The 22838-nt window shown below is 49.7% G+C and overlaps 2 protein-coding genes across 6 annotated transcripts in view; one reads left to right on the top strand and one right to left on the bottom strand.

Moving 5' to 3' along the window:
* Window positions 1-10756: 10756 nt before the first annotated feature.
* JMJD4 (jumonji domain containing 4) lies at window positions 10757-15922 on the bottom strand. 3 transcript variants are annotated; one of them, XM_070461077.1, is made up of 6 exons: window positions 15430-15921; window positions 15033-15198; window positions 12883-13008; window positions 12312-12543; window positions 11653-11799; window positions 10757-11192 (listed from the first exon to the last, which is right to left on the bottom strand). In XM_070461077.1, exons 1-6 carry the CDS (start codon window positions 15692-15694, stop codon window positions 10890-10892), a joined length of 1239 nt encoding a protein of 412 aa, XP_070317178.1. In that variant the 5' UTR covers window positions 15695-15921; the 3' UTR covers window positions 10757-10889. The 3 variants fall into 3 exon arrangements, with proteins under 3 accessions (XP_070317178.1, XP_070317175.1, XP_070317180.1); XM_070461074.1 differs by having other exon boundaries at window positions 12312-12579; window positions 15430-15920; XM_070461079.1 differs by lacking the exon at window positions 12883-13008 and having other exon boundaries at window positions 12312-12579; window positions 15430-15922.
* Window positions 15923-16163: 241 nt separating this feature from the next.
* SNAP47 (synaptosome associated protein 47) overlaps window positions 16164-22838 on the top strand; it is a 65040-nt gene continuing 58365 nt past the window's right edge. The window contains exon 1 of one of the 3 annotated variants that reach the window (XM_020906596.2): window positions 16164-16297. Coding sequence is in view for 1 of the 3 variants with exons in the window: in XM_020906594.2 (XP_020762253.2) it covers window positions 21066-21182 (117 nt within the window). In the remaining 2 variants the exon portion in view is untranslated. Of the gene's footprint in view, window positions 16370-19735; window positions 21183-22838 lie in introns of those variants that run through there. The other 2 variants (XM_020906598.2, XM_020906594.2) reach the window with 2 other exon arrangements.

Below are 22838 nucleotides of genomic sequence, written 5' to 3'. Positions count from 1 at the left end.
AGGACCCTCTAATATGTGGAATACACCTCAGAATTGTCCCCTCTAACATGAGGAATACACCTCAGAATTGTCCCCTCAAAGAAAGGAAAGTATTTGCCTACTCCTACCCATTGCTTGCTACAGCCCATGGGGTCACAAAGAGTCAGACACGACTGAGCGACTAAGCACAGCACAGCACCCATGGCTTGACGGTTGTCCCTTGGGCATTAACTCTCCTGCAGTGCAGGAGTTGTAGTTTGGTTAGGTCTTGGGGGTTCAGAAAGAGTCCTAAATTAGGAAAACTAAAAGATGCAGCAGATGTTTGAGGTGGAAAGCCCCTAAGATAGATAGAAACTATCACAGCTGTATCTGCAGTGAAAGATGGACCAATGAATTTAGAAGTGGTCATGGATAGCACTTGCTGTTGTTACTGAAGCCGAGCTTGCTGCGCTCACCAACAGTAGGCCAATAAATGTGAGAGACATAGTGTTGAAGTAAGGAATACGCCTTTATTCGGAAAGCTGACAGACTGAAAAGATGACAGACTAATGTCTCAAAATAACCATCTTATTGGGGTCTGGAGGCCAGGTTCTTTTATAGAACAGAAAAGTGGGGAGGGGAGGAAATAAAGTAAAAAAGACCATTAATCTTTAAATATTTCCTGGAATGGCCAGGTTTGGGCAGGAGATGTGTTAATTTCTTCCTTTCTGGAGCCATCCACACGTGGACAGGGTCCTAAACAAAGGCATTCTGGTTTAACATTTAGGCAGAGGGGCAGGGTTCCCTGAGGCAGACAGTTATGTATGGACAGTATCCTTGTAGTGAACAAAAGCAATGGGAAGCAAACGTTAAAGTAAAAGAAATGGATCCAACATGGAGTCAAAACTGTCTCTTCCCAATAATAAACCCACCATTCTTCTGGGGTATCCTTGTCATGGTCTCCAGTATTAGGCTACCAGACCTAGCTGTTCACACTGGGTATTGTGAGTGTTCTGAAGTTGGTCTTGGGTGCCAGACTACTTGGTTGACAAGCTGCCTGTCCTTTCTGATCCAAAAGTAGCCTTGGGTATTGAGCTGCTGAATTGAGCAATTGTCCATCCCAGGCTTCTTGGGTTTCTTGGACTTGGTGTTGGGTGCCCAGATGTTGGGTTGAGAAGCTTCTGTTCCAAGCACCCCAGATATATCATCCACTGGGGTTCTGGGACCTGGACAATAATGGTTTCCATTATTGTGCTGCCAGGTTGGCTGGCGGTCCATCCCATGCAACTGGGCCTCCCAAGTCAACCATCTGTGACACCCATAGTGCCATAAACTTGGTCTCCAGTGTCAGGCTACTGCAACCAGCTGTGCATCCTGTAGCATCTCTGACTTGGCTTCAGGCATCAGGCTTCCAGGTTGACCAACTGTCCATCCCAGGGTTCCCAGACTTAACCTTTGGAGTTGGGCTTCTGGGTCAACCAGATATTAGTCTAGGGTGTCCCAATTTCCCAGACTTGGCCTTAGTTGCTGGGATTTCAGGTTGACCACTTATCAGTCTTGGGGTATCATGAAACTTGGCCTTGTCCATCAGGTCTTGGGGTTCACCAGCTGTCAATCTCTGGCATCCTAGACTTGGCTTTGGGTGGCAAGAGTATTGAGTTGACTAGCTTACTCTCCAAGGCATCCAAGAGTTGGCTACCAGCACTGGGCTACTGAATCCATCTGCTGTCCATCCCAAACATTCCAGATTTTTTCCCCCAGACTTTTTATATCTGTTTTCCAGTGTCAGGTTGCTGTGTTAACTAACTCTGTCCTAGGCATTTTGGTTGTCTCAGACTTGGACATGAAGAGTGGGTTGCCTGGTTAACCAGCTATCTGTTCAGAGGATCCTGGATTTGGTTTCTCACTGGGCTGCCAGGTCAACCAGCTGCCAGGTCAACCACGTTTGGGGGTTCCCAAACGTGGCATTTGGCATCTGTCTGCCAGGTCAACCAATTGTCTATCCCTAGATGACTTGGCCTCTGGCACTGGCTGTCAGGCTGACCAACTGTCCTTCCAGGGATCCCAGACTTGGCCTCTAGCATTGGTCTGCCACATCATCCACCTATCTGACCCAGGGTATCATAGACTTAGCCTCATACATCAGGCTTCTGGGTCTACCAGCTGTTAATTTGTGTCCTCCCAGACATGGCCTGCTGGATCAAACAGCTGTCTGTCCAGGGTTTCCCAGTCTTGGTCTTGAATGTCAGGGTGCTGGGGTGACCAACTGTTCATCTCAGGCATCCTTGACTTGACCTTTAGCATCAAGCTTGTGGGTTGAACATCCATCCAACTTAGTGATGTCCATGCCTCACTGACTGGCCTCAAACATGGAGCTACCAAGTCAACCTGCTGTCTATTTGTAAGGTCCCAGCCTTGGCCAATATTTTGGTCACCTGATGGGAACAGCTGTCTTATTGGAAAAGACTCTGATGCTGGGAAAGATTGAAGAAAGAAGAAGAGGGCATCAGAGGATGAGATGGCTGGATGGCATCACCAATGTAATGGACATGAACTTGGGCAAACTAGGAGATGGTGAGGGACATGGCATGCTGCATCCATGGAGTCACGAAGAGTTTGACTTAATTTGGCAACTGAACAAAAACAACAAGCCTTGGCTTAGGGTGTTGACCTACTATTGATTAGCTGTCCATTACAGAGGTTCCTGATTTGATCTCCATGGTTGCAATGCTGGGCCAACCAATTGTTAGTCCAAGGTTTTCTGGACTATGCCTCAAGCATGGAGCTTCTAGGTTGATCAGCTGTCTGTTTGGGGTGGTCCAGAGTTGGCTTTGGTTGTCAGACTGTCTGACCAACAAGTTGTTTATTTCAGGCATTCCAGATGTCCCAGATTTAGTCTTAAGGCTCCAGGTTGCAGAGACAATCAGCTGTCCTTTTCAGACATCCCAGATTTTGCCTTGGGTGCTGGAGTGACAAAATATTCACCCTAGAAGAGCCACGCTTGGCCTTGGGGGGTGGTAGCCAAGTCAACTAGCTGTTCATTCAGGAACCTGGCACCAGGCTACTGAACTGTCCAATTATTCATCCCAGGTTTCCTGAACATGGCCTTGGGTTCCAAGCTCCCAGGTCAATCAAGTATCCATTTCAGACTTCCCAGATTGACCCCTGGTGCCAGGTTGGCAGGCCCACCAACTCTTTGACCCAGGTATCCCAAAATTGGCTTCAGGTACCACTCTGCCAAGTAACTAGCTGTCTTGTTGGGCATCCTGGATTTGGCCTCAAGTGTCAAATTTCTCGATCAACCACATATGAATACCAGGCATCCCATGTCACGGATCCCATCTCAGACTTGGCCTAGCATACTAGACTGTCAAGTAAACCAGCTGACAATCCTAGGAATCCCAGACTTGACATCAGGCACTGGACTGCTGGGTTGACTTGTTATTCATCTTGGATGTCCCATGTGTCTTGGAGGGTCCCAGACTTTGCCTTGGGCACTGAGCTGCCAGGTCAAGCTATCACTGGTATCTCAGGTTTCCTGAACTTACCCTTGGACATTGTACCGTTGGTCAACCAGTGTCCTGGACTTGGCCTCTGGTGCCAGATTTTAGTTGATCATCTGTATGTCTTGGGCCTCTCAGACTTGACCGGGGTGCTGGATCATCCAGCTCTTTGTCCTAGGTGTTCTAGACTTGGCTTTGGGCACTGAGCTGCTGTGTCTACCAATTGTTTTCCCCAGACCTCTCAGACTTGGATTTGGGTGTTAGTCTTCTGGTTTGAAGAACTGTTCATCCTGGGCATCCCAAACTTAGCCTTGGCCACCAGGTTGCTAGGGTGGCCAGCCCTTTCCAGGGTGTCCCAGACTTAGTTGTTTGTGTCACGCTAACATGTCAACAACTTATCTATAGTCTCGGGCATCCTGAACTTGACCTTTAGTACCAATGTGCCAGACCAGCTGTCCTTCACAGGAGTCCTGGAGTTGGCCTCAGGCATTAAGCTGCCGTGTTGACCTTTTGTCTGACCCGATTATTCTAGACTTGGCCTCAAGCACCTGGCTACCAGCTCAGTCACCTGTCTTTTTATTTATTTAAATAGTTGGGAGGCTAATTACTTTACAATATTGTAGTGGTTTTTGCCATACATTGACATGAATCAGCCATGGATTTACATGTGTTCCTCATCCTGAACCCCCCTCCCACCTCTCTCCCCATCCCATCCCTCTGGGTCATCCCAGTGCACCAGCCCTGAGCACTGGTCTCATGCATCCAACCTGGACTGGTGATCTGTTTCACACTTGATAACATACATGTTTCAATGCTATTCTCTCAGATCATCCCACCCTCGCCTTCTCCCATAGAGTCCAAAAGTCTGTTCTATACATCTGTGTCTCTTTTTCTGTCTTGTATATAGGGTTATCGTTACCATCTTTCTAAATTCCATATATATGCATTAGTATACTGTATTGGTGTTTATCTTTCTGGCTTACTTCACTCTGTATAATGGGCTCCAGTTTCATCCATCTCATTAGAACTGATTCATATGTATTCTTTTTAATGGCTGAGTAATATTCCACTGTGTATATGTACATAGCTTCCTTATCCATTCGTCTGCTGATGGGCATCTAGGTTGCTTCCATGTCCTGGCAATTATAAGCAGTGCTGCGATGAACATTGGAGTGCACGTGTCTCTTTCAGATCTGGTTTCCTTGGTGTGTGTGCCCAGGAGTGGGATCACCTGTCTTTTTAAAGTGTCTCAGACTTGACCTTGGCCTAGGATGACTACCTTCTGGGTTGACTGGTTGTCTGTCTGAGTTATCACAGACTTGCCCTCAGGTTCTGAGTTGCCATTCAATTAACTTCCATAACAGTTGTCTCAGATTGACCTTGGTTGCCTGGAAATAAAGATGTTTCTTACAAGTTACTTGCAAGATGCCTTCAGCACAGTGTTCTTTCAATGAATTAAATAATACACATTTTGTAATGCATGTGGTGAAATGTTTGAGACTTGGTTTTTAAATAGTCACTGAAACCTGCAATCGGTATAGTGTTCCATCAGTAAATGGAAGTGTTACCCATTCTATAATGCCTGTAGTGAAGTATTTAAGGGACTTGAAATAAAGGTGTTTCTAGAAGCTACTATACATTACAAGCTGTGTTCCAAACAGTGTTTTGTTAATGGAAGTGATAATTCTGTAATGTGTGAAGTGTTTATAGAGACTTAAAAGTTGTTTCTAAACCTAACCCTGACCCTAATTTGAATCCCTAAACATAACCCTAACCCCGAATCCATCCCCAAATCTAAAACCTAATCCAAACTTTGACTCTTATCCTGATCCTAACCCTAGGCTCAAAGCCAAATCCTGACTCTGACCTTGACCTTTACCCTATTCCTAATTCTGACCCTAATCTACATCCTGTCCCTGACCCTCTAACCCAACTACAAACCCAAATCCAAGCACAAACACAAACTCAAATCTTAATCTCAGATCTCAGTCTTGATCCAGATTTCAATACTGACCCTGACCCTAATGTCCTACACTTGATCCCTAACCCCAACCTCTTACCTCTTATGCCTAACTCTTATCCTGATACCCTTAGTCAACCACTCCCATGGGTTATGTTTTAAGAATGAAATTCCATAGGAATCTGGTGGATCCCGGTTCACCCTCTCCTTAATGGGCCATATTCCTTCAAGTATCCTTCAAATACACACATAGAAACTTCCAGGTGGGCACCACAGGTATGGGAGCCAGAGGAAGAGTGGACACCTTAAGGTGATAAGAGGAAAAAGAGGTTAGGGGAAGCTCTCTCATGGGGTAGTGACATTTAATCTCCTAGCAGCATGTCCACAGGCCCACAGCATGGGGAAGGGGAGTGATACCAGGCTGATATGCAGAGGTCCCCCAGGGTTCTGGAATGGGACACCCGTGGAGCATCTTGGGCAGGACAGTGCCTGGGGTCTTGTGTCTACTGATACAGGCATCTGAGCAAAATCCTTTAGTGTGGAGGGGGCTACAGAAATCTTTAGTTTCCTCCTCTATTAAGTTGGATGCATGGAGTGACCCCAAGTGTTCCACTTCCAAGAGAAGTAATCTTTTGGACTTGGTCCTTCACTGATGGCCCACTGGGCTGAGGACACTGGCAATCCTCCAAGCAGAATAGCTTGAGGGCATGGGTGACTCACAACCAGATGTAATTCATAACAGTTAAGTCCAGAGACATGACCACCTTTGCTGGAGGCTTGGGGTGCTCATTTGGAAGTGGAGCTAGGTTTATTGCCCAGACTTGGTGAGGTCTCAAGAGTGAGCTGGACATTCAGGGCCAGAGGAAGGTAATATGGAGACAAGGGAGGATTGAGGTCCTTTTCACCTCACCTGGTGTCTGCATGTCCCACTTCTCTGCTCCGTGAAGGGCCTAGGGAGCCGCTGTGTGATGACATCCAAAACTGTGTTCTGTTCTCTGGTTTCTTGTCTGGATTACAGTTACAGCACTGACTTTACCAGTGGGATGGGCTGTACCCACTGCACTCAGCAAAGCAACAGCAGCAGGGATGGGACACCCAGGGTCATTCTGGGTAACCCCAACTTTGTTTCTGACTTTAGTTGTCTTCTCTACCTTTTTCTTAGTCAATTTATCTAAATGTTTGTCAATTTTTTTCATTTCTCCAGAGAAACAATCTTTAGTTTGTTGATTTTCTCCATTGTTATGTTGTTCTCTTATTATATTCATCTCTGCTCTCAGTTTTTAGCCTTTGCTTTCTCTGGCTCACAAAGGGCATCTTCTGACTCCTGACAGTAGCCTGCCTCAGGATCACCCTCTCCAGAATGAATTAAAAACTTCCAGACGGAAGTGGCCAAGGTCAACCAGACACCGTGCTCCCAACCTGACAGACCAAGCCACCTCCAGGCTTGTCTCACCACTGAACCTCTTTTTTGGCTGGGCAGTTCACAGGCTAACCTGGCCTCCCATGGACTTTATTGCCTTAGGAGCCTTCTGCTCTCTGGGAACCAGAAGGCTAGTTAACTTTAGCTGAGCACTGCCAATGGGCACAGTGCCCTGCCTGCTGCCAGATACTGCCTTCTGTACAGTGCCCTTCACAGGTACCACTCACTGCCAGCTGTGCCCACAGGCTCCCCAGAGCCTCACTCACCCACTGGGTCAGACATCTGCAGTTCTCTCCTGTTTCACAGCACCTGCCTGTGACCTTCCCAGGGATCCTGGTCCTACCTCTCACCACTTTCTCAGGCTAATGGAATCTCAGAGATTCTATCAAGGCCCACCGAAAGTGACAGTCTTACCCACTCCCCTCCCCCAGCAGAGGAGAGACCCCACTTCACATACCTTACTCTTCATCTTCATCCCACTGATGTTGTCTGGTGCCAAGGCAAGTGCCAAGCACCAAGGACTTACGAGACCACAGGAGAAGGGGCCAGTGGGAAGATTTCAGAGGTGAGACAGTAACTGCTTTTTTGGTATAAAAGGTGGAAAAAAAAAGTTTACTATTGTAAACAGCCAAAGCTGCACTTGAATATTGTATTAAAATCCCATTTTCAACTATAGCCTAGGAGTTGTGATTTTGTTCTTTCATTTTTTGTGTTTAAAAAGAGACAGATACTCTCACTCCTCATTCAGTAAGTCTTGCAGGGCCATCAGTTTATTCTATGTGGAAGAAGTAAGCAGCATCAGTTATCCTTCTCTGAAGGACATGTCCACATACATCTTTCACCGAGATGTTTATTTCAGTATCATTAAACTGGACAAGGAGCTGAGAAAACCCCTCGAAACTTGGGGGATTTGGAAGCTGAAGGTATTGTCACAGGCATAGCAACAACCACTGAAATGCAGGCATCTTTAAAAGTTAACTCTTGCCAGGATCACTACCTACCCCAGGACAATGGCTGATTTCTACACTATGGAGGGAGAGCTTTCTGCTTCTGTTATTGAGGTATCTTTTGGCCACCAATTAGGAAACTGCTGGTCAAACTCTGCAATTCTGTAAGCCCTAAGTGGAGAAACTTGTGAAAAAGAGAAAACATACAACATGGAAAAGAAAAACGCAGAAGCAGAGGAAGGTTATTAGCAAACAAACTGAGAGCAGGCAAGTTTCCATCACCCCACTTTCCCAAGGTCAGTACTTCACATAAGTTGGAATACTCCTCTGACCTCAGGATTCCTTTTCCTGCTTATTTCTTTTCCAGGGAAAGATTTGTGATGTCATTCTACCAGCACTCCTGCTGCCTGTGTACAAGGATTCCCAGCATCACTGCAAACTTGAACACAGAAACGTCCTAGATGGTCCCCAGCCCCATGTCAGGCACACCATGGCCACTCTTCTCTGCCTGGGGCTTGGTTATGTCATGGAGATGTCTAAGTCTCCTGTATCAGGCTGAAAGATGCAGCCTGATAGGCAGGGAGGAGGTATACCACTAGGACCAACAATCCATGGACAGAACCGACACAGCTCTACCAGTTAAACACTAGACTGCTTCCAACCTGGATGGGAAACACACATTGCCCTGCCCTCACCTGAGTATCCTCCTGAGGCTTCTCCTAGGATTGGAAACGAAAGGGTTAATGTCAGGCACAGTGAGGGGGCCCCTGGGATCCTACACAGCCTTCAGATTATACTGTCATGTATTTTCAATACCCTCCCCTGAATATACTGCCTTTAAAGGCAAGAAACAGAAGAACTGTGGGGCAATTCTGAGTTACCCTTTCCTTCCTGATGGTTCTGTCACTCACACAGTAGGGCTCACCTCTGCCAGGCCCTGAAGGATTTGTGCAAGTGACTGTTAAATGCAAGTGGGAGTGCAAGAAGACACAGGATGAGCAAGATAGAGCAAATGATGGTTGAACTACACATAATGACCATAACGGAGTTGATTATTGATGAACCTGGATGGTGCAGAATTAATGTGCAAGACTAATAAATTCACAGAAACATGCAGAGTAGCTGCTCTGCAGTGAGTGTGTAAGCATTGTTAAATGGCACACAATGGCTGTGTCGGAGGGGAAGCTGGAAGAGTGAGGGGCATGAGGGGCAGTTGATAACCTGGCCCCAGGGTGTGTGCAATAAGACTTTATAGGCTGGCACACAGTGGTGTGTGAGAATAGAAAATTTGATGGTGAGCATGGGAGGAGCGATTGTTAAATGCTACAAGAGTGTGCTGGAGTGAAAGTGGGATGCACACGCATAGACTGGTTGGTGGACTGCACATGGAGAGTATGCAGTGACTCCAGATGGCAAACAGATGTGCAAAGTGACCTGGAAATGAGTCACTGGCTTCTTAATTACACAGTGAGTGTGCAAGGAGATACTGGTGAATGTCAGAAGGGGCATGTAAGAACTGAGCACTGGATGAAGCAGAGTGACCAGTGAATATGTGAGGAGTGACCACAATGGTCTATCTTATATGCCAGTGTGGTCAGGTCATGGTGCAGTTATTTGGCTAAATGAGTGTCTGGATGTTGTTGGCATTTTAAAAATGTGATAACATTCAACTCAAGAGATTTTAAGCAGATTATCCTCCAAAATATGGGTAGACCTCACCAAATCAGTTTAAGATCTTAACAGCAAAGGACCCAGGTTTCCCAAAGAAGCAATTCTGCCTTTAGATTGGATCACAGAAGCCCTGCCTGAGTTTCCAGCCTCTAGACTCAAGACTGCAATGTCAGCTCTTCCCTGGGTCTGCAGCCTATCACACAGATTTCACACTCACCAACGCTTAACACCTCTTTCTACATACATTCTATTGGTTCCATTTCTCTGGAGAGTCCTGAAACTGTGACTACTGCATATAATATAGGTGTGCAACAAGTGGAAACTGGATGGTATAGACAAGTGTGAAAAGAGTGCAATGATAAACTCCAGACAGGACTGAATGAGTGCACACAGTAGTTGTTGAATCAAACAGTTTGCAAAGTGACTTTAGATGGCCAATAGTGGGTGTGCAGTGAGTTAAGTTGGATGGTGTGAGGTGTGGAAGAGACCCAGGTTCCAGCTGGCCTTTGGGCCCTACCTGGCCCGCAGGGAGAGCTCAGACAAGGCATTCTCCCTCACTGGGTGTGCAGCTGCAAGGGAGGGCTCAGAGTCTCTGCAGGGGAAAGGTATTGCTGTAGCAAGCAGGAGGGGGACAGACTTTGCCTTGCCCTATTGCCAGGGCCCAAAGAGCACCTGAATGACGTACTTATGACATCTGGGAGACCTGCATGAAGGACAGCACATAAGGCCTGGAGCTCTGACTAACAGACATCTCAGGATCCTGCTGGGGAGGAGAGGGTCATAAGCCAGAAGAGGGAAGGAACGCTCTATTTAAACAGTGATTCCAATGTGGGATGGAGACACAGGCCTTGGGTCTTGGGTCCGCCTTGGGACCCAGTCTCTACCCTACACTGAGGGCCCTCTTCTAGTGGGAGATGTGTGGACTCATGCAGGGATGTGGTGCTACTGCAGAGGGGGCCCTGCACTGCTGAGGATGGGAGGCTGTCAGCATGGGTGCTAGCCTTTGCTGAGGGAAGGGTGGTGGGGGGATGTAAATCTGGCCACATGCCACGCCCACTCCCGAGTCCCCAGCACATTCCTAGCCTCCTTGCTCTGGGTCCAAATGATCAACACTTCCCCATGCACCCCCTCACAAGATCCAGTTCCCAGTCCTGGCTGAGCATAACAAGGACAAGGAGCCTGGATCTTCTGGACAGGTGTCAGGGCCCCAGGAATGCCAAAAGAGAGCCAGGACATACTGAGTCCCTAAGAGCAGGAACTATGCCTGGGACATTCAAGTGACAGTTCAAAGGGGAGGTGACAGGTCCCAGGCCACACAGGAGGGCAGAGCTTTATTTCCAGAAGGGATCCTGGAGCAGGATGACCGCCTTCCACACTGGTGCCTCCAGTGTTCCCCAAAGACGTGCTTCAGCCAGTCCTCAGAGCATGCACTAAAGGGATGTCGTGGCAGCTACAGCCTCTTTCAGCTGCCGCAGTAGTACCTCTGGCCGTGGTGAGAATGTACTAGTATCCACCCTCTGGAAGTCAGGGTGGACCACCACGGACTCCAGCACCTCAGCTATGCGGCTAATGTCAAATGCGGCCTGCTGGGGGCCCAATCCAGTGTCCTCGCCACCCTCTGCCTGGCCAGGGCTCATCCCCTTCGCAAGGAGGAGAAGCCTCCTTTCAGCAATGATCTTCAGGAAGTGATAAAATTCTTCAAAATTAATCCCAGAGCAGGACTTCATGATGACCTGGGTCAGAAAGAAACAGCCAGTGAGCTGCTGCTCACTCATAGCTCTGGGCAAGCTCTGTTGACCCTATACCCAGCCTAGGCTGCAAAGGGCCCTGACACACAGTCCCGTCCTTGAGGATGTAGACACACTGGGGGGTCGGCCAGTGATCAAATGGGTCTGAGTCCTGTAGCCTGGAAGCCCCAGACCCTCAGTCACATAGGTAGGCCTAGCTGCCACTGGGCCCCTAAGACTGCAGCTCTGACCTCAGAGACCACGCCTCCCTTTAGGTTGCAGGCTGCCCTGGGTTTTTTTCCACACCTTTCCCTGGCTGAGGCCCGGGCCTGGTGAGCATATTCTTGCCCCAGCTGTGGTCCTGGCCCAGGTGGGCCCCTACCCACCTCCTTCTCCTACACCTACATAGCTGTGGCGAGCCTCACTGGCCCGGTGCCCCCACCACTGCTCACACTAGTTGTCCCACCTGGCAGTGGTGATGCCAGTCAGGCATGGCGTCCCTCCACTCAATGACCTCCTGCTGCACGGCACGGAGCTCCTGCTGCAGGAAGTGCCACATGTTGGCCAGGTTACAGCCGTTGACCCAGTTGTGGTTGATGGAGATGGTGTCCTCCTGGAAGGGGCAGGGCGCAGGCTGTCCTCATGATCCCACAGGGGGCACTGTCCCCTCCCCCTGTCCTGAGATCTGCTCAGACTTCCTCAGCTGGGAAGAGCCACTCCGATCTCCCAGTGTGAGCCAGCAGAGAAGAGGGAGCTGGGGCTGGGATCATCCTAATTCACAATTATTAACCCAGAGTGGGGCTCCCCAAAGGCTGGGACAACCCCACGTGTGTGGACCCCTTGCCCACTGTCACCCAAGAAAGTAACATGTACGGAGGCAGAGAGGCTGGGGGCCGTCAGCAGTGCTGTGTGCAGGAACCAACACGGCTACACACAGTGCTAGTCTTGCCCATGGCCTGCCCCATCCCATACCCAGGCTCTCCCAGAGGGACAGCCTGCCCACTCTGCAGGACACATTTGGGAAGGTGCTGAAGGCAAGGAGAGCTGCTGGGCAGCCCGGGCAGCCCTGCGGCCCGCGGCCCTGACCCATCGGCCGCAGGCCGTGGGTGTGGAGCGCCCGCCTACCAGGTTGTGGACTTGGTGGTGCCACCCACTGGGCACAAACACCATCTCGCCCGCCTCCTGCGTGACCTCCAGCGGCGGGCTACAGCCATCTCGCATGGGGTGCAGGCGGCTGTCCAGGAGGCTGGGGGAGGTCACGTCGTAGGGCAGGCCACCATGACGGTCCCGCAGGGCGTCTTCTTGCCCTGGTGGGAAGAAGAACCACTTCTTCCTCCCGCAGATGTTGACGGACCAGCTGAAGGAGCGGAAAATGTCGGCATGGAACGGCGACCTGTGCAAGAGCTCCTGTTGGTGCCCTGTGGCTCGGATGTGAGCTCTGCTTCTTCAGAACAGACTGGCCAGGCTCAGAGGCCTCAGGGGTCCCCAGTTCTCACACCTGGCCTGTGAGCCAGGTGGGAGGACCAAACCTCCCCAACCCCAGAACATCGCAGAGGAGGTGCAAGAGCTCTTTCCATTTGGCTAACAGGGATCTCTGAGAGGCTCTGGGCAAGAGCCAGCGCACCAATAGGAAGGTTCAGGAGAGTGACCGGGGACAGGGGCGTAGGATGGTGGATGGGAGCAGACAGGCAGTTACCAAGTGCCGGTGGGCCCCATGTAAACGAAGCGGTAGTCATCCACGTCTAGGGCATCCCAATACTCGTTGAGCCAGTCAGATGAGAAGTATATGGGCAGGGTGAACACGCCTTCTGTCGAGAAGTCCCTTTAGAAAGTGGCATGAAGCTGCAGCGTAAGTGGCTACAAGCCAACCTCCCAGCACCCACATCCTGAGTGCATGAAATATCATGAGAGTTTTGAAATTATGTGAATGACCCTGACCTGCCTTTTGGAGTCAGCACCAACCACCACGAGTGGGGCCACCTCAGACCATCCAGCTATAGCCCAGCCACCAGATGACTACAGCCCCAAGTGACCCCAGCTGATCCCTGCCCAAATGACTGAACCAGAGATATAAGCAGATAAAATGGTTTTGGGGGTGCTATGACACAACCTAAACAACTTGTGCAGGCAGTGACCTAGATGTTTAGGGCCCCTTTCACACCCATTCCAGGATTTCAGCCTCTGGCTGAGCTGGGGTTATAAAGGCATCATTTGCATCATGATGGCTTCCCGAATTTGGGAGCTTCCACTTTTTTACCCACACCACTGACTCTGACTATCAAGCAGATTCAAAGCCATAAGCCCAGATGTGAGGACAGCCCAGGTACACCAAGGTCCTTCCTGCCTTGTCTCTCAACCCTTCACTCTCCTGGTTCACCCCACAACCCAACCAATGGGATCCCAAACGGAGGAACATTCTAAACCAGCCCAAGGGAGAGTGCACATTCAGCTACACAGTCATACAACACTGTTGGTCAGAGGCCATGCCTCAGTAGTACCAAACCACTGGTAGTTTCCCCAACACCATGCAGATTCCGCCGCTGCCATGCCTCTGTACACTAACAGACGCCTGCTCACCCTTCACAACCCTGCTCAGATATTCTCTCCCCTGTGGCTGCCTGCCTGCCTGATGCAGCTCTTCCTTTGCTCTTTTTATTTTTGGGTTGCCCAGGAAAATGCAAGACACTCTGTCAAAACTGAATTTCAAATAAACAATGAACAAGTTTCTAGGATAAGTATGTAAAAGCCACTCATTGCTTATCTGAAGCACAAATTCACAGGACACGAGCATCTGAGTCTACGAGTCCATCTGGGCTGCTGGAATATGAATCCCTGAGGCCAAGGCCAGAGTGTGGTTGCATCTTAGCTTCTGTCTGCCAGGTAAGAAACTGTGTGGCAGGCAGTACCAAGGCAAGCTGTGAGCAGGATGCTGCTGATGCCGTTCATGTACTCTTGGATTGCTCTTGGGAAGCACAAGGGCCTGAATTCATTTTTTTTTGGGTGGGGGGGAGTCTTAATTCCTGCGTCAGTGAAAGAAGAACTCCATTGTTCACTCATTTATTAAATGAGCACCTACTCTGTGCCAAGGCCCTGTGCCAGAGAGTGGGGGTCTGGGTAGGACCCCTTCTCTGCTTGTGAAAAGCATAACCCTGGCAGGGGAAATGGCTACAAAACCCGAGGACCACCTCAGAGAGCGGGAACACCACAGACGGGGTGGGGTTGCCCACATGAGCGAGATGTTTCTTAGGACAACATCCTTCGAGCGCTCCAGGTGGAAGAAGTGTGTGGTGGGTGGGGACAGACCTTGGAAGGCCTCATTAAACAGTTGCCATTGCTTGTTAGTGATGGAGATTTTTAAATGGGAGGGACACAGTCCTGCTGGGAAGCTCATCTGGACTTTAGTGAGCCTAGCAGTGGAGTGCAGGACCTGAGGCAGGGCAGTCTGGAGACTGGCAGCAACCAAGGTGAATGACAAGAGGCCTGACTTGGAGAAGTAGGTTTGGACACGGGAGGCTGGTCCCAGGGGTGCCTGAGAGGATAGGCAAAGGCTGGGTGCTGCCAGTTAGATGGAGGTGAAGTTGACAAGGAAGGTTCTGGGCAAAACTGACAACGAAGAGGTGGGTAACCACAGCCATATGCGCCTCTGCCAGGCCCACATTCTTCACAGCAGCCAAGCCTGTGATGGCGTAGTGAGATGGCCATGACTGGAGAGAATGACACTTTCAACCAGGTTGAAGAGATCAAGTTAAATTCCTAAATGGGTTAAAGCTCAGTTCCTGTGTGTGCAGCCAGGGCTCACTCAGAACTGAGAAAGAGTGCTGTGGCCAGTATTCCAGGCCCCTTTACCTGCACAGATGCCAGTCTTTGAGATATAAACAGCCCCGTGAAGAGGAGTAGTTTCCCTGAATGTACTCTTTCCAGTAGCTGATGTAGTCTCTGAGGGCCATGTGTTCTTTGGGGTTGGAGTTGTATTCCTGGACCCCACAGTTTGCAACAGGTACAACCACGTCTCCTGAAAGGAAAGGGTCAGGCAAAAGACTTTTCTGAGAGTCCTCCAGCCTGTCCATCCTCCCTGACCCTGTCCGCCCTCCAATTCACTGCTACACCGTCTCCAGTGAATTCTTCTCATGCCCTGCCGCCCTCAAGCCCTCTGTGGCTCTCCTCATTTGCGCCCTCACAGTCTGACTTAGGTCAGAGTCCAGGCCTGTGCTTGCACTCCAGGGTGTCCCTGTCCAGTCCTTACCATAGTTCTGAAGCAGATAATCGAAGTTGGGCTTTCCGCTGGGTGTCACCCAGAGCCTCCTGCTACCCCAGTCCTCGGTGAAGGCGCTGGAAAAAACACAGGGCAAGTTGGGGAGCAGGTAGCCCTTGAAAAAGTCTGCGTAGGAAAAGGAGTCCGGCTTCTCGATGAAGTCCACGCGGTCCAGTTTCGGACAAACTCTGCTGGGGAGACGCCCCTCGAGGCCTCTGAAGTGGCTCTCGGCGAACACGCGCGTCTCCCTGTCCATCCCGGGCCAGGTTTTGCGTCCGTGGGGCGCGGGGTAACCTGGGATGGGAGTCTGCCTCGGGGGAATGGGGAGTCTGGAGGGCTGCTGGGGACTGGGCGGGGCTCGGGGGGCTGTCGAAGGAGCGGCGGGGACAGAGGGGCTGGTGCGGACGGTGGAACCAGCCAGGTGAGGCCTCCCGGCCGTGGACCGCAGAAGGGCGGAAGCCCAGAATCCCACTCGCGCATTCTCACGTCTCTGCTCTTTAAACTGGGAAGAGAAAAAAGGAAGTGTTCGCTAAATCTGCTTCCGGAGTAAACGCTCTGGGCGTCCGTGGCTCACAGCCCACAGCCGGCCAGGGAGAAACCGGCGAAGTACAGACAGCAAAGCCCGCGGTAGTCCCAGAGCAGTCAAGTGGAACCAAGAGTCTGCACTCGGAGTTCCTGCCGGAGCCTGAAACACGGCGAGCCAGGCCCTGCGCGCATGCTCGCTTCATGCTGCGGCCCGCCGGGTACCTGAACGGCCTGCAGCGGCTTCGACCCAGCTTCGGGTATCCTGGGGCTTCACAGGTTGTCGAACGGTGCCGGCCCCGAGTCTCGCCGTTTTCTCGTCTTCCCAGCGACTCAGGTAAGCGGTGTCTCCAGTCTGCAGCTGGGCTTATGCTCTTCCGTCATAATCCCTCCTGACGCTACCAGCGAGGTAAGGACTCCTCTTCTTTCCTTTCTTAACCTTCAAGGACTGCGGAAGGTTGGTGGGATGTGGGCAGGGCTAACAAAGAGGTGCAAGGGCGAAAGGTGGGATCTGAGGGATGCTGGGGGTCTTTAAGGGATGCTGGGGACCTGGAGGGGATGGAGAGGCCCTGGCTAGGGAGATGGTGGAGGCCTAGGGAGATGATGGGGACTTGGAAGGAATGCTGTAATTTGCCGGTGATGGTGGGACCTGGTGGGGTTGCTGGGGGTTAGGGGAGTGCTGAGGGCTAAGGGCGATGCTGGAAACATGGAGGGGATGTGTAGACCAGGATAGGATGGATGGGACCTGGAGGGGGTGGTGGGAACCTGGAGGGGATGCTGGGAGAATAGGGAGGGTCTGAAGTGAAGGTGTGGAAATACGAGACTGGGCACACCAGACCTGAAATGAGGAACAAAAAAGGGGGACTTGAGTGGGGATGACACGTCAGGGTCTCAGCATGTTGGAGAAATACATGTTCTTTCAACTCAGATCTACCCGTATTAGTATGGGAGAGAAGAAAACAGTTTCATTACTGTTTGAGCAGATTACGTACATTTAAGGCATCTGGAAAAGAGTAGAGTTGGGCAGAACTTAACACATTTCACACACAAAAAGCAGAGAAAGAATTGTGAAGAGCTCTGTCATCGCCTTTAGGAAAGTCTGTGCCTGACAAGAGACTCTTGCCTGGGTTCTGGAGGTCCCTGTTTATTTACAGCTCTGAGTCAGCAGGTGGTGACTGTGCCCTGTAAAATCTGAACACTGAGTTTTTTTCATTCCTGACCAAAAGAAACACTCAAAGGGTAGAGAAGGAGCAACTTCTTCCCCTTTATTGAGCAGTGAAGATGTAATCTTGTTTATCCTATAGGTGGCATAAGGGAGACTCTGGGGATATTGGGGTTCTGAGCTTTGGAGAGGGGTTTGGGGGGTGGAGACTCTTTCCAAGGTGTTTAAAGCTTATGCAGGAGAACAACAAGAACCAGAAGTGGGGAAAGGCAGAGGGGAAGACTAGGAAGAAAGTGAGTTAGGGAGAGTCTGAAGTCCAGCTAGAGGAGGGGTCTGAAGTGGGAGCTGAGAACACGGGTAAGATGGGACAGGTGGTGAGGAGTTTGTGGCAGGCAGAGCAGTGTGAGAGGGTGTGTGATCCTGTGCACTTTTCCCAGTCTGTCCTATTGTGCCTCACATGGTCAAGCTGTGGAATTCTTCATCAGCCCAGTGTTGGACAGGAAGTTAGAATACCCTGGGAAGTTAAAATGGAGAATAATAGTCACCCTTAATTCCATCCAGAGATGAGCATTTTTTCGTTTCTTGATATAGAGTTATCCTTCCAGGCGTGTACTCACTCATTTGTTTTTTTCTCTATGATCCTCTCTGCACACACACACACACAGTCTTTTTATTTTATATGTAAGTGAATTTACATATGTAAGCTTTTGCTACTTTTAACTTTTTTTTTTTTTAACTTTTTAAAAAAGATGAACAGTTGTCAGTTTTTTAACCACATATTGACTGGCTGTTCCTTAATTATTTGATTTTAGCTGTGGTAAGTGCAGATCATGGAAGGCAAATAGGAAAAGTATGGGAAGCAGAGTGTTCATAATTGTCTAAAGATTTGGGAAATATGGTTCAACGTTTGCATTGTAAGGGAAATATTAAGTTCAGATAGACATTGCCTGGGAAGAATTCCAGAATTCTAGCTTCTGAAGCTCTGTGGTTGCGACTAAGTTTTATAAGTAAGAGGATGCTTTAGGCCAGCAGGTCCCCGTGCTTCCCAGGATTGTTGAGGCAACTGAACCAGTAGCTCCGGGTAGGAGAGCATGTCTCCTTTCTTGAGCATTTGCCCTGGGCCAGGCATTTTGTCCTGTATTTTCTCTAGCTTGTATGATGGCTCTCTAGTGTTGACCCTGTTACCACCCTTGTATGCATGAGGCTCTGACATAGCTATTGAGAACTGGATTGGGACTGGAACACAGGTCTGTGTTCCTCCAAGGCCCCTCGACAGCAGCCCTGATACCACCTGGGCACTGTTGGGAAGTGCACATTCCTGAGCCCCACCCAGAGCTGAATCAGATCTGGGAGCATGGCATGCCTTATCACACCCCAATGACAGACCCCACAGAGGGCCAGAGGAAAAATGGCAGGAGGGGAGTTTAAAAGTTAGCATTTGTAGGAAATGCAGTGGGAATAACATAAAATCCTAGTTCTCGGCTCTGAGAAGTTAAGAAGATGGTGCATGCCTTGTGAATAGGCTATGTTATTGCAATGAAACACCCCAAACCTCCCAGGTTGAAAGTGGGAGCCTCTGAGGAGCAGGAGGTGAAGGTAATGGAAAAGACTGACCGCTGGTGCCTGGAGACACTGCTCCCACTGTTCTGACTCTAATCCTTCTTATGGTCAGGAGTTATTGGAAGGTGTGTAAAATGTTGCTTGGTCTGTTACATTGGAAATTAACTAAAAATAGGGTGTTTACTTGATACTGAGTCTACTCCAGGACACAGGTCTGATGGAAGTGCTAAAAGAGATCCATTATACGAACTACAGTGTGTTGTAAGTTCAGTCCCTGTGACCACTCATTTCTTCCCCAAGAGCATCACTGTGTGGATTAGTCTCAGACACTCTTGAGGTAGTTTGCCATGACCTCCCCTCCCTGATTCAACTCTATCCATAGGGTCAGCAGGTGTGTTGTGTTTTCACTGGAGATGTGGGTTCCAGGTTACAGCAGGTGAGGACCAAATAAGGACTCCAGGAACTTAGCATAGAATGGTGACCTAATTTAGCATATAGGAAGAAGAAAACTGTCTCCAGTGGACACAATGGGTATTTTCACATCATATGATTTGTAGTTCACTCATCCCATATTTACTGGGTTCCTGTGATGCACCAGTATTGTCCCCAAGGCACCCTCCTTGTAGTGTTTGCCTTCTCCAGTGTTTTGATCCAGTTGGTCAACATGTAAACTCGTTCACACGCTCTTTGGAATTACGTGAGTGCTGTGGTTGGTGAAGAGGCAAAGATGCCCCTGGAACAGAGATCTGGAGAGTGAGATGGACTTGGCCACTCAGAGTCCTAAGAGCAGTGGGTGGGGAGCCCTGAGGAGCAGAGCAGAGAGAGCGGCTCTGTCTACTGGCCTGGGTGGTGTGGCTGTGGTTACTAAAGCCTACCTGGCTTAGCTGGTGACTTTACTCAAGGTACACGGGGAAGGGTTTCCGCATTTGTTTGTGGTTGTCGCATCGGCTACTGGATAGAGAACGAGTGGTGGGGGCAGAGGGAGACAAGGAGGTCAGTTGGGAAGTTGTCCAGGACAGTCGTGACAGCCTTGCCTAGTGGTGTGGCTGTGGGGGTGGGGAGTGCAGAGGGCAGGTGTGAGACGCAGCTGCCGGGACTTGCTGATGGATTGAGAGGGATAAGGAAGAGGGAATCTACGAGAACTCACCTGGCTCTGCCTTCACTGAAATGCAGGAACAGATGGAGAGGCTTGCTTAGTTGGAAATGTCTATTAGATGGTCAGGTGGAAATGCCCAGGCGGTACTCAAGTCTCAAGAGAATCTGGGCTGGACAGGAAAGTTTGCCAGGCAACAGCTGGAAGGTATATTTAATGCCATGAAACTGTGTTGACTCACTTAAGAACAGAGTATTGATGAAGAGGACCAAGGTTGTGACCTGGTGATTCCAGCATTTAGCAGTCAGATAGAAGAGGAAGAACCAGCAGAGCAGACGGAAAATAGCCTCCAGGGGGTGGGAGACCAGGGGAGCATGGTATCCAAGAATCCAAGAGATGATGGCTCTCAGGAGGTGGGCAGGTGTGTTGGACAGAGGTTAGAACAGATGTGTGCTTCAGAATTGGCCACCTGGAGGCCTGGGCTGAGACGTGTCCATGAGCAGAGGGGCAGGAGCCTGTCTGGAGAGGGAGAGTCCTGGCTGGTGGCCGAGCACAGGGGCGCATTTGGAGTCTCTTGGAGGAACAGTGAGCGGACTGTGCGGACTGTCTGGCTACTTATAGTCTATGCAACAGCAGCATAGTTTAACAGAGACCATGCGCTCACAAAGCCTAAAATATTTTCTACTTGGCCCTTGGGGGAAAAAAAAGCATGCCCTGTCCTAGTAGTGAAGGGACAGAGAAGTTATTGTTGCTAGAGAGGAGGAGGTTGGGGTCAAGAGAACTGGAACGTGGTCTTTGAGGGAGTGGGGACACTGCTTCCCGTAAACTGTGCGTGGAGAGAGGAAAGGCAGACACCCGGGGACAGGTGTGGTATCCGAGCTGAGGGAAAGGGAGGGTGTGTGTGGGGTCATTCTAATGCACACGGGAATGTTGTTCCTTTGGCTCTTCCACTTAATCGTCATTCATTTTGGTCTGATTGGAAGGCTGCCATGGAAAGCTGTTGTAGGAAAAGTTGTGGCTACAGGTTTCTCCTTTTGCTTTCTCCTTGGTTTTCGTCAAACCCAAGTACTTTTCTCATATTTCTTCTGTATACTGTGGGAAAGAGAAATGTTTTTGTTCTTCTTTCGAATTTTCTTTCCTCTTTTCTTTCTTTTTGAATTTTAGAATAGTTTAGAGCTGCTGTTGTCCTTAGGGCTTTTAGTGATTTTAATGGTTAACAGAGACCCAGAAGGTGAAATAACTTTTCCACAGTCATAGAGCTTGTGATGGAGCTGGCGTTGGAGCTACAGCATGGTTCCTTGGATGCTGCAGTGGCAGACTCAACAGTCCTTTGGGGAATTTGTGCATAATCTCAGTGTTCAAGGAATCCCTCCCAGGTACATACTCAGGAATGACAGCTCAAGTCAGGTAATTGTTAATATAAATTCAGTTTTCATGCTAACTCAATGTCTTAAGTATGGGGACGGGCAGTAAACAGATGTGGCCCTCATCAGGTCTCTCGGGGTTTATGTCAGGCACAGAGTGGCCCAGTGGCAGGACACTTTCTTCAGTCAGAAGGACCAGGGTCCTGCCAGCTTCAGAGCTGAGAGCCTGACCAGAGCCATGAGCCCACTAGTGACTGAGGCCAGAGGTACCTTGTCTTGGTCGTGGAAACACTGAAAAGCATGGTTAAATTGTTGGGGTTAGTCATCCCCTAATTCTCAAAGTGAAAGTCTCTTCCTTATTCACATCTGGATGACTGCCCCATGGCCTCATGGCAAGACGCTGCTAGCAGGTCGTGCAGGTGGCTTGCCGGGGTCCTTCCAACTGAGGAGGGACGGCGATGTGTCAGTCGTAACACGCTGAAGGCCTGCCCCTCCCTTGCTTCCCTGTCCTGGGAGAGGCCCCGCAGCCTGCTTTATGTCTGTTTCAGAGTGCTTGGGTGAGTGTCCTTTCTGGGAGAAAGGTCTGATGAAGGCCCTTTGGCTCTGCAGTCCCCTTTGTCCGGTGGGAACCACTGTTTAAGGGGAAAGGCACCCTCCCAGCTGCTCCGCCCCTTGCATTGTGCTTCTGCGCAGTCCCAGCGAGTGCCGGAAGGACCTGCCAGGGAGCTCACAGATAAAGCCTGCAAAGAAGACGACACCAGTCTTTGGTACAGAAGGTCAGGAGTTTCAAACGGCTGAGATCTTCGTTAGTTTTCCAGTGACATAAGAGCATGGATTTCCTGGACCATTTACAGAGCCCTGCCAAGTTGGGACTATGAGGTTGCTTGTTTGTTCAGTGTGTTTTTAGTGTTGGTCTGGCATTCATCATCATGTTGGCTAAGAAGATGGATTCTTGGGTTCATGTCTCCTAAATATGTAGATCCTAAGGCTGTTGCTTTCTCAGAATTGACACTCAGAGAAAACACTTGAAGATGCTAATACTCCTGAAAGTATTAGCCAAGCCATCAGTGGACTTTTAATTTTTTAAAAAATCTACTTATTTATTTATTTTTGGCTAAACCGAGTCTTCCTTGCTGTGTGTGGGCCTTCTCTAGTTGTGATGGGTGGGAGGTGGGCGGCTACTCGTCACTGTGGTGCACAGGCTTCTCATTGCAGTGGCTTCTCTCGCTGCAGAGCAAGGGCTCCAGGCACACAGTAGTTGTGGTACATGGGCTTAGTTGTTCGTGGCATGTGGGATCTTCCCAGACCAGGGATCGAACCTGTGTCCCCTGCATTGGCAGGTGGATTTTTAACTACTGGACTTCCAGGAAAGTCCTGTCAGTGGACTTTTAGAGCTTTTGCCATGATAAGACGGTGCTCATTCATTTGTTGAATGAAGTGAATTGGAGATGATCTCTGTGGTCCCTCCAGCCCAGATACCTTTATGTTTATCACTTCCAAGTGCCATGTCTTACTTTGTAGTGATGACAAAACTCTCATCCTTAATATGGCAGCTTTCTTCTAGTCTTGTCCTAATTGCAGGTATTAGTAATTAGCAGAGCTAGTAAACTGGACTGCTTTCTAGTTGTAACAGGGCTTGACTGGCACATATGCCTAACTGGGAGATTTGGGCCAGCCCTTGCTGTTGTGATTTAGAGAA

The sequence above is a fragment of the Odocoileus virginianus genome, chromosome 3 (assembly GCF_023699985.2).
Source record: "Odocoileus virginianus isolate 20LAN1187 ecotype Illinois chromosome 3, Ovbor_1.2, whole genome shotgun sequence".
Classification (NCBI taxonomy): Eukaryota; Metazoa; Chordata; class Mammalia; order Artiodactyla; family Cervidae; genus Odocoileus; species Odocoileus virginianus.
The sequence above is the reverse complement of the archived record's forward strand: the minus strand, read 5'-3'. Positions and strand labels throughout refer to the sequence as shown.

Coding starts and splice junctions, on each gene's coding strand:
- JMJD4 (XM_070461074.1), bottom strand. CDS start 15,694: ATGGACAGGGAGACGCGCGTGTTCGCCGAGAGCCACTTCAGAGGCCTC. Junction 12,580..12,882: donor ATGGGGCCCACCGGCACTTG/GTAACTGCCTGT, acceptor GCTCTTGCACAG/GTCGCCGTTCCATGCCGACA. Junction 11,800..12,311: donor ACCACCAAGTCCACAACCTG/GTAGGCGGGCGC, acceptor TGCCCCTTCCAG/GAGGACACCATCTCCATCAA.